This window comes from Sarcophilus harrisii, chromosome 1 (genome assembly GCF_902635505.1).
Source record: "Sarcophilus harrisii chromosome 1, mSarHar1.11, whole genome shotgun sequence".
Taxonomy (NCBI): Eukaryota; Metazoa; Chordata; class Mammalia; order Dasyuromorphia; family Dasyuridae; genus Sarcophilus; species Sarcophilus harrisii.
Genome location: NC_045426.1, coordinates 713,032,189 through 713,042,072, shown reverse-complemented (window position 1 = coordinate 713,042,072; position 9,884 = coordinate 713,032,189). Strand labels below are relative to the sequence as shown.

The window sequence follows — 9,884 nt, the reverse complement described above, 5'->3', positions numbered from 1 at the left end:
CGGCCTGGGCCGGCGGGCGGCGCGCCGGCTCCTGTGGGCTCGCCGGGAGGTGATTGTCACTGACTGATTTACTTGAATAAAAAGTAGAGATAGGAAGGAAACGAATGCATTGAGCACCTACTGTGTGTCAGGCTAGTGGATGGTCCACAAATACTAATTCATTTGGTCCTAGACGAACCCTAGGCAGGCTCTGTTGTTATCCGCATTTTACAATTGTGGAAACTGAGGCAGGCGGCCTCAGTGACTGTCCCGGCCATGCAGTTAGTATGTGTGTGAAGCCAGATGAGAACTCGTGTCTTATTTCAAGCCCACCTGTATGTACATATCTTTAGAGGGCAGGAAACGGGAAGAGAGAGGGGGCTAATACCTGGCTGGGGCCTTCTCCTGGAACATCCCCCACCCGGCCTCCCCAAGTCAGCCAACTGTCTGCATTTTACGCTTCCCGGTGCACATTTAGGGCTCAGCAACCTCTTTCTACAGCCCTTCCTCATGAGAGTGGAAGCCCCTCGAGGGCAGGGATCCTCCAGCCTTTAGCTGGGTAGCAGAGGTGCCGGGTAAATGGTAACTAAGAAATGGCTGGTTGCCTATCTCTCCCGGATGGATGAATCCATGCTGCTAAAAAAAAAAAAAAAAAAAAAAAAAGTCTCGAAGGAAGAGGCATCAGTTTAAAAAAATGCTGACCCCTGAGCTCAAAAAGTCAGTTTCCCAAGTACAGGACGGAGGGGCCACAGCCAGACAGCAGAGTGGGGGGGAGGGAAGTCCTCTATGAAATGCAAGTCAGATGCTGCTGGGTACCCGCAGCACTCACTTCTCATTTTAGCAAGGAGGCTGACTAGCCCAGGAGAGGCCCAGAAACCACACTCCAGACAGGGAGGGGAAGGGAGTCTGGGAGGAGGGAACTGGGTCTGTTTAGCTGCCAGAGGAAACAGGAGAGGCTTGCCAAGGTCAGAAGGACTGGCAGGTGGGGGTGTGGTGGGGGAGGGTCAGGTTTGTTCCACTTGGGAGATCCCGACTCCATCTAAAGTCAGCCTCGTGATCACAGGCCTCTCTGTCCCCATCAACTGGGCTGCAGAGTTGGAGAGTGTCTAGAGACCATCCCGGCCGCCCGGGCTTAGCAGAAAGTCCTCTCCTCTCTCCCTGAGGGGGAGGGGCTTCCGGGGGCCTCTGCCACTCTGAGATCTAATCCGGGAATTCCTCCGGGCATTGGCCCTACTTTGGAGCAGCTGGGAGGCCCAGGGGATAGAGAATCGGGCCTGCCATCACGTGACCCTTATGGGCCGGCCAAGTCACTCGTGGGCCTCGGTTTCCTTCGCTGTGGAGTGGGGATGTACAGAAGCACCTCCCAGCGCTGTGGCGAAGATCGTGGATCGGCAAAGTGATGTGCAAGCTTAAATGGCTGCAGCAAGGCTGCCTTGGATCCCACCTGCCACGGCCCGGCTACATCTCGGGCGTCGGGCAGTGCCCAGGCCAGGCTAGACGCGCCCTGCTCTGGGAGGGCCCGGAGCAGATCCTGGCCCGGCTGTCTCCTGGGGCGGAAAGTCCGCTCTCGGAGGACGGGGCTCGGCACGTTAGTGCCAGGGCTGGACCGGCACTTGTGGGAGGGACCCGCCCAGCCGCGGGGCTGCGGAGAGGGAGCCCGAGTGAGGCCGGGGCGGAGCCTCGGGGAATGACGCAAGACTAGCGCTTCTGAGGGGCGGGGCCTAGCGTAGGGGGCGGGGCTGACGCTGCCAGGCTACCTCCGGGTTGGGCCCGGGTGTGGGGGCGGGGCCTCAGAGGCACTGACGCACGACTAGCGGTTTTCCAGAGGCGTGTCCGGGCCGGGGGCGGGACCGACAGTGCCGGCTGCCTCGGTATTGGCTCCAGATGCTGGGGGCGAGTCCCCTGCAGACAGGGCGTGCCTAACTCTGGGCTGAAGCGCAAGGTGTCTAGGCCCAGGCCCGGATGGCGGCGGCGGCAGCGGCGGCGGCGGCGGCAGGGGCTGGGGGTGCGGCAGGCCCTGGGACCGGCCCCGGAGGAGGCCCCGGGGCGGGCGGACCGGGGCCTGGGCCTCCGGGACTGGAGGCCGCGATCCAGAAGCTGGCGCTGCGGCGGAAGAAGGTTCTCAACGCCGAGGAGACTGAACTCTACGAGCTCGCCCTGGCGGCCGGGGGAGCCATAGACCCCGACGTCTTCAAGTGAGCGGGGGCGGGGCGGGGGGAGGAGGGGAAGGGACAGGACCTCGGAGAGTGGCTCGGACGGAGGCGGGGGGGCGGGGCTGAGTCCCCGGAGGGGGGGGCTGGAGGGAGGCCGAGGCCTGGCGCTCTGAGAGGCACTACGCTGCTGGAGACAGAGCCCGGGCCAGGGCAGCCTCGGCCCCAGAGCGGCTGGGACAGGGGCAGGACCCCCGGGAGGCCCTAAGAGGGGGAGGGGCTCAATTCCTTTTCTCCTGGGGACTGGAGCCGGGGGAGGGGCCTGCCCCGAAAGGTCCCTAGTTGTCCAGAAGCCCGCAAGCTCCTGGCTCCGTCTCCCTCCCCAGACGCCCCCCAGTGCCCTCGCTGCCTCCGAGGCGCCCCGCGGCCGCCTTGGCACGGGCATTTTTCAGGCTGCCGGGGGCTCTCGGGGAGATTCCCTGTGGGAAAGCAGGGGCAGGGCCGGGACGCAGACGGCACTGGCTGGGACTCCCCGAGGGGCAGCGGCGGGAGAGCCAGACATGTCCGGCCATTTCTCCCCTCTTCTCGGGATTTCTTTGGCCTTTCCCTTCCAAACCGTCGCCTCCCAGCGCTGGGATCACCCGGCCCTGGCAGGGACAAGAGCTCGGCCGGGCTGCAGAGGGCTCCACCCACATGCCCTCTGACTGGCACTAAGCCTGGCGGCGGGGCTGATGTGCCCGGTCCCCTGGGGCTGGTGTTTCCCGCCTGCAGGAGCCCCCAGCCCCGAGCCCACGGCCTGAGCCGGGAGGCTTCTGGGTCCGGGAGCAGGTGGTCAGTGTCGCTGTGGATATTGCCATCTTGGAAACTGGCAGCCACCAACATCAGGGCGCGATTTACTGCTCGTCTGGACACAAGAACGTGATGGGGAGATATTTTTAACAACCCTGGAGATGGGGCGGTGGGTACAAAGGTGGTCAAACATTTCCCAGCATCCCCCTTGGCTGCTTCCATATTTTGCGTAACTGACAAGAGGTCACCAGATAGACGTTCCCCACGCCTGGGGAAGTGCCAAAGGCGCGCTGCCCGCCCTCCCGGGGCTCCCCTTCTAGGAGGGGGACGGCCGGGCCACGGGCAGCCTAGCGCCTCCTCTTTGCCGGGCAGGGAGCGAAGGCCTGGGGTGCGGTTTCTGCCCTCGGGAAGCTCCCATCCAACATCTCCTGTCTACACAGCATGAAAGCCGAGACCCGGGAGAGAGGCGGCGGGATGCGGTGGAGGGAGGGCTGGCCCCTCTGCCGGGCGGGTGACCCCGGGACTACTCGTCCTGGGGCCGGGGCTGACCGAGGGGCTACGGGTGCCGGGCCGGCCCAGACACGCCCCCTGCCCTGGCAGAGGGGAGTGTGCAAAACAGAGAGAGGCCCCCCCCAGCTGTCATTTAGGTAGCTGCTGTATGTGCGCAGGGGCACAGCCGTCCGTGTCTGTGGGAACGCAGGGAAGGGGTAAGAGAAGCTGCCAGAGCGCACACTCTCACACATTCACACACACACACAGACACACATTCACACACACTCTCTCACACTCTCACAACTCTGTAAACCCCCCCCCCCCCCCCCCCCCCCCCGGCCACCCCCCCCCCCCCCCCCCCCCCCCCCCCCCCCCCCCGCCCCCCAGGTCGGTAAGCACGCACCGACCCGCTCTGACTGCCGCCCCGGGCTCTCCCCACAGGATCTTGGTGGATCTGCTGAAGCTGAACGTGGCCCCCCTCGCCGTCTTCCAGATGCTCAAGTCCATGTGTGCGGGGCAGCGGCTGGCCGTGGAGGCCCCCGGGCCCGAAGGCGTGGGATCTGCTCTGCCGCCCTCCACGCTGCCCGAGGCAAGAGGTCAGGGCCCGGCCCGCTTCCTCTGGGGGTGGGGGGGTCCCACGCCGTGGCGGCTCCCGGGGAAGCCTCCTTGTCTTACGGCCGACCTCCCGGTGCTTCCTTGGAGGTGACCTTGGCTCCCCCCGCCCTTCATCCCGGAGCCTGGAGCCGTCTCCCCTCCCCTCGGGCCGTGGTCTCTGTGGGCAATGGGAAGCAAGTGCTCCTGCCAGCCGTTAGTCACCGAAACAGAGCCCCCGCCCCCCAGGGTCGTGGGTTCTGGTGGCATTCTGCAGGGGGCCCCGGCTGCAGGCCCGTCGGGTTCCTCGGGGCCAGGTTTGTGCCCACGGGACACCAAAGAGAACAAGCTGTTAGTGGTCGGGGACCATGGAGGCACAATATCCCCCTCCCGTCCTGGGGCCCCCGGCTTGGGGGGGACGTGCCCAGGAATGGGCTGGGCCAGACTTTCCACTTCCTCAGATGTAGAAAAATGTCGGGGACAGCTGGCTGGGGCAGTGGGTAGAGCACTGGCCCTGAAGTCAGGAGGACCTGAGTGCAAATGTGACCCCAGACACTTAACACTTCTAGCTGTGAGACCCTGGGAAGTCACTTAAGCCCCATTGCCACAGCAAAAAAGAAAAGAAAAATGTAGCATTGAGGTGCCAAACATGACTCCCCCACCCCTTAAAATGCAACTGGGGAATTGAGGTAAATGAAAGGCCGGCTGTGGCTCCCTCCCCTCCCAGAACTGCCCAGGTCTCCAGGCCGGTGGGGTCTGGCTCCCGGTGGCTGGAAGCTTCTGCGACAGAGAGCGGGGTTCTGGGAAGTGTCGGGGACAGTGTCTCTGCCCTCCCGGGAGGGCACTTTGGGCCGGGCTTCGAGCGGGACCTGGGGCCAGCCCCACCTCCTTTCTGAGCCCATTTCCCCCCACGACACTTGGTCTCCCCTTCGTCTCCCCTTCATTACAGATGGTCCCCATTTGTTACATTTAGCGCTGTGATCTCCAGGGTTCCTTGGGCTCCAAAGAACCTGAACTCTCTGTGTCTGAAACCTGAGGTTCCCTCGAAGATGCCAGTGGACGCCAAGCGTCCCCAGCAGACTCTGTGTGGAGCGGCCTGGGCGGAAGCCCTGCTCCCATTGGTCAGGGATAAGCAATGCTCAGGACTTCCATGGGGGGCCAGGGTTGGGTCCGCGGCATTTCCTCTGGGGTCTTGGGTTGGGCCCTGGGTCTGTGCTGTAACTAAAGGCGGCCAGAGATCCTTGGCGGAGTGCTGACATTTAGAGGGGGCCCCGGCAGCACTTTCAGCCTATAGAAACAATGGAGTGGCGTGTGGCCGCCTGGTTAGCAAGAGCGGTTAGTTAAAACTAGGGAGCTTCTCCCTCTCTGCTTCGGTAAGTTCTGCCCCAGACGGGCCTCCTGAGTTCTGGCCTCCTGAGGTCCACGGCCTCCACGCCTGCTGCCTGCCCCCATCCACTGAACAGAAGGGGTCTTGTGCCCACTGCTGTCAGCCCCACAAAAAGTACTTCCAGGGCGGTGGAGAAGCTGTTTCTTGGGAAGTCTTATGGGCAAGATGCACTTTATGGGGGGCGGCGCTGGCCTGGTCCCCTTGTGCCCTCTGTTATAGGCAGGATGAACTTTATGGGGGGGCGGCACTGGCCCTGGTCCCCTTGTGCCCTCTGTTTTAGGCAGGATGAACTTTGTGGGGGGCGGTGCTGGCCCTGGTCCCCTTGTACCCTCTGTTTTAGGCAGGATGAACTTTATGGGGGCAGCGCTGGCCCCAGTCCCAGGACTCTCCCCTCAGTACTTTGGAGGCCTGACACGGCACCCCCTCCCCAAGCCCCCAGGCCCTGCTTCCCACATACCCTGGGAGCAGCCGTGGGGGCGGGCTGGAGGGAGGCGCCCCCTCTCCGCCCCGACCGCTAATGCGAGCTCTCTCCTGCAGGACGGCGGCCGCGGCTCCGCGTCGCTCCTCCCTGACTGACCCGAGCTGTGTTTGCTGTCTGTCTCTCTCTGAATCTAGAGGGCAAGTCCGGGGCCGGCCCGGCGGGGCCCTGCTTTTCCTCGGGCCCGCGGCCCTCTCCGCGCCAGGCCGCCGCCACTCAGACCGGGCTGGGCAGCCCCGCCGCCGTGGGCTCGCCTCTCCCTCACAGGGCCCCAGGTTCCTTCCAGTTTTCTTGCTGCCTGTTCTCTCCTTTCACAGGTCGCGTTTACTAGAGTCTTACTGGGGTTGGCGCTGGCTGGTGTTTCCATAGGAAGAGTCCGCACCCGGGACTGGGCGGGCCGGGACTCGGGCCAGACGGAGTCAGATGGCGGTCGCTAGGGAGAACAGGGGCCGGGCAAGGGAGCCCGGGAAGGGCCGCAGGGAGGCAGGGGAGGGCAGGTCGGGCTGCAGCAGGCAGCCCCCAGGCAAGTGGGGGCCGGGGCAGGGAGGGGCTGCAGGAGAGGGCCCTGGGGCTCACAGCCCTCGCCCGGCACCCGCCTGGCACACCAGCCTCCTCTCCCACTCTGAATCGCCAGACGCGGGCACAGAAGGCGGAGTCCGGCTGCCCCCCAGGCCCGTTCTGTGGCTTCCGCCCTGCTGGGCCCCAACGCTCTGCTCCTCGGCCACCCGGACCCTTGGCTCCGCCCTCATTGGCCCGAGCCCGGCCCCTGGCCTGGAGGAAGCGAGGGCCCGCTGCTCCTCCTGCTTCTGTAGGCGGCCTCTCGGGTGGAGGCCGAGGCTCCCATCCCGACCGTCCCGCTTGGGCCCAGACTGGAGAGACCGCTGTGACCACGCTTGGGGTTCGCCCTTTCCCTCTTCAACTCACCGGACAGATGAGGAAACTGAGGCAGTGGGGGAAGGGACTTGCCCAGGGCCACCCCGCGAGAAGGCTGGATTGGATCCGGGGCCTCCCGACTGGCGCTCCATCCCCCGCAGGATCCCCTGCACCTCCCAGCTGCTCTCCCAACGAGCCATGAATGGATCTAGAGCCCCCCGGGGGCAGCGTGAGCAAAGTGCTCTTTGGAACCCCTCTGGAGAAAGGCTAGGAGCAGGGGGAGGCGCTGCAGCCCCGGGGGCTTCCTGCGGGAGGCAGCCTTTAGGCAAGGCCTGAAGAGTGGGGGCTGGGAAGTGCCCTGCGTGGGGGCTACAGCCTGGAGGAAGGGGCGGAGGCAATAATGGGGGGAGCCTTTGTCCAGGGGCCCAACCACAGGCCGGGGCTCCCTCATTGCACCCCAACCATCTGCTCTGGGGAGGAGGAAGAGGAACATGGCTGAAGCCCCAGGGGAAGATGGCTGGGGGGGGGGGGAGATAGAGGCAGGAGGAGCCAGTCTGGCCCGGGGCATCATGGGAGGCCCCAAGAGTGTGGGGCAGAAGGGCCAGCGGAGCTGGGAGGCTGGACACAGGCAGGTGCCCTCAGTGACTGGGTGGGAGGGGGAAGAAGCTAGGCTCCAGCTCTGCGTCTCTTGGGTCTGAGTCCCCCCCACACAGAGGACATCCCTCCCGGGCAGCCTCGGTGCTCTGCTGGTCACTCTGGGATGCCCCCCAAGTGCTAGCCAGGCCAGCGGGCACCCACACGCCCAGCAGGGGCCGCAAGCTGGCGATCCCACCCAAGGACAGGTCTGGGCGTCATTCCTCTCGTCCGGAGGCCAGCCCGGACAAATTTGGGGAGCCCCCTCAGGGACATGGGGTGCCAACCGTGGCCCAAGCGGCCTTGAGGGCCGGTGGCAGAAGCGCCTGGACCGGATGGACCCGCCCCCAAGCACTGGGCCATCGGGCGTCTGACAGACCGACCCAGGGGGCTGCGGGGCAGAGGCGGGCCTGGCCCCAGGCCCCCCCTCTGGATCCGGCTGCCCTTCTGAGCTGTGAGCCGGAAGAGAAGGGACGGCCGCCCCAGCTCCGCTCTCATTGCCTGTGGCCGGGAGACCGACCAGTCTGTCCTGTGCCTCTGGCCAGAACCTCCTCACGAGCAGAGATTCAAGGGCCAGGCCAGAAGCCCAGGAAGATGCTGCCTCAGTTTCCTGGTCTGTACAAGAAGCTGGAGAAGGAAACGACGGTGCTCCCGGGTCTTTGTCAGAAAGCCCCAGAGGAGTTACGGGCGATACCCAGTCTGGAGCTGCCCACGTTCTCTGGGCCTGAGGCGCCTCCCTGCGACGGTGCCAGCGCGGATGAGGCGCCCGCTGGGGTCCAGACTCCAAGAGCCGGCTCCGGTGCTTCCGTTTTAAGGTTCTCGACGACGACCACAGGCGGCCTCCCCAGTGAGCCCGGCCCAGGTTCCAATCCAGCCTCGGGACAAGCCCTTCACCGGGGGCTTCCTCCCCTGGAAGTGGAGACGACAGCTCCGGGGGACCCCGTCCAGCCCACACGACCTCGCCACCAGCCACGCGGAGGGAAAAGCTGGCCCAGCCCATGGTGGACGCCGGGGCTGGCTCGGAAGCAGAATCAAGTTAAAGGACATGGGGAGAGCAGGGCATTGGAGAGCCCCGGGCTCGGCTTCTGCCGGAAGAGCCTGTAAACTGCCCGTGTGACCTCTGAACTGGAACGTGGAGCCGGCCGGGATGGCCCCGAGCTCCGGCCCCCGGGCAGAGGGATCCTGCGGGGGCCAGTCTTCCTGGAGGAGAGGAGCCCTGGTGAAGAGGAGGCTGTTCCTGGGCCACGGGGGCCAGTTGTTATCCAGAGGAGGAGGAAGAGGAGGAGGAGAAGGGAGGGGAGGAACAGGAGATCCCTGGAAGTCAGGAAGCAGGGCCGGGCCCCTGGTGAGAGGGCTTGAAGGCCGAGGCCCCGAAGGAGGCGTTGGGAACCCAGCTTGAGAAACCAATGGCTCTGGGCATTCTCTGCCTGGGGTGGGAGCGAAGCCTCAGAACTGTCCGGGGAGGCCATCAAGAGGGCGCCGGGCCGTCTTGGGCCTTGGGTGCCCCATAGGGTTGGTACGGCCCTGGTGCCCTCCAAGTCCTTGTCAACTGCTGACTTCCCAAACGCTGACGGCAGCCTGGGTGAGCTCAGCGAACCTAAGGGCTTGTGGAGAGTAGAGTTGCCCAAGAGGGGCCTTTGGAAGTAGCGAGCTCCCCGTCAGGCTGTGGGCGGGAGCTAGAGAAGCTAGTGAGGCGAGGGCGCTCGGGACGCAGGCCAGGACCGGGCCCCACTGTTGGAGTTAGCCGGCGGGCTCCGCGGCAGGTGGACTTAGGCTCCTCTAGGCCGGACCCCACAGGAGGACTAAGGTCCCGCTTTTCCTGCGGCTGTGAGCAGGCGGTGCATGGCCCAGCGGAGAGTGTTTTTGTGGCCTGGATGGGGAGGAGAAGGGGAGATGCCCGGGGAGACGGGGGTGCCCTGCAGCCCCCCTTGCTTGACCTGAGCCCCCTCCTCAGAGACGGTGGCGTTCCTACCACAAAAACACTCCAGTGCAGCTTCAGCGCCGCAGTTTCTGGCAAGCATGTTAGCCTGTGTTCCTGGGGGGAGGGCCCGTGCTCACCTGGACCCCCAAGCCTCCGGCCCTTGCACACGCGTCCCCGGCTGCTGCGCAGAACGCTTGTGTTCCTGTGGTTTCGTTGCCAAAAGCTTCCCGGTGGCCTGGGGACGGCAGGCCTGCCTCAGCGGATGGCTTACGTGGAAATGTCTGCCTGGGATCGTGCCCGGTGGGAACACAAGCGCGTGGGGGGGACGGCGCGCAGGAGCCCACGGGGCTCTAACGGCCAACGTTTGTGTCCCCGCAGGGAGAAACAAGAGCTGTGGGACGGCCGTGCTGGGGGAGCGCGGCGGCCGAGAAGGATCGAGCCAGCGGATGCCCAGGCAGCCCAGTGCCAGCCGGCTGCCCAAGGGGGGCACGGGGAAGAGTCCCACGCGGAGCAGTAACTGAGGGGCAGGAAGGGCCAGTGGGAAGGTAGCCTAGTGGCTTCCGCTGGCAATAAACCATGCTTTGAAATGGA

General features: G+C 65.2%; 1 protein-coding gene across 4 annotated transcripts; it reads left to right on the top strand.

Moving 5' to 3' along the window:
* The first annotated feature begins 1,852 nt into the window (after window positions 1-1,852).
* MZT2B (mitotic spindle organizing protein 2B) lies at window positions 1,853-9,884 on the top strand. Of its 4 annotated transcripts, none has more exons than XM_031949050.1 (4): window positions 1,853-2,174; window positions 3,852-4,006; window positions 6,004-6,183; window positions 9,672-9,884. In XM_031949050.1, exons 1-4 carry the CDS (start codon window positions 1,942-1,944, stop codon window positions 9,812-9,814), a joined length of 711 nt encoding a protein of 236 aa, XP_031804910.1. In that variant the 5' UTR covers window positions 1,853-1,941; the 3' UTR covers window positions 9,815-9,884. The 4 variants fall into 4 exon arrangements, with proteins under 4 accessions (XP_031804910.1, XP_031804911.1, XP_031804912.1 ...); XM_031949051.1 differs by having other exon boundaries at window positions 1,855-2,174; window positions 6,004-6,141; XM_031949052.1 differs by lacking the exon at window positions 6,004-6,183 and having other exon boundaries at window positions 1,857-2,174; window positions 3,852-3,999.

Coding starts and splice junctions, on each gene's coding strand:
- MZT2B (XM_031949050.1), top strand. CDS start 1,942: ATGGCGGCGGCGGCAGCGGCGGCGGCGGCGGCAGGGGCTGGGGGTGCG. Junction 2,175..3,851: donor ATAGACCCCGACGTCTTCAA/GTGAGCGGGGGC, acceptor CTCTCCCCACAG/GATCTTGGTGGATCTGCTGA. Junction 6,184..9,671: donor CCTGTTCTCTCCTTTCACAG/GTCGCGTTTACT, acceptor GTGTCCCCGCAG/GGAGAAACAAGAGCTGTGGG.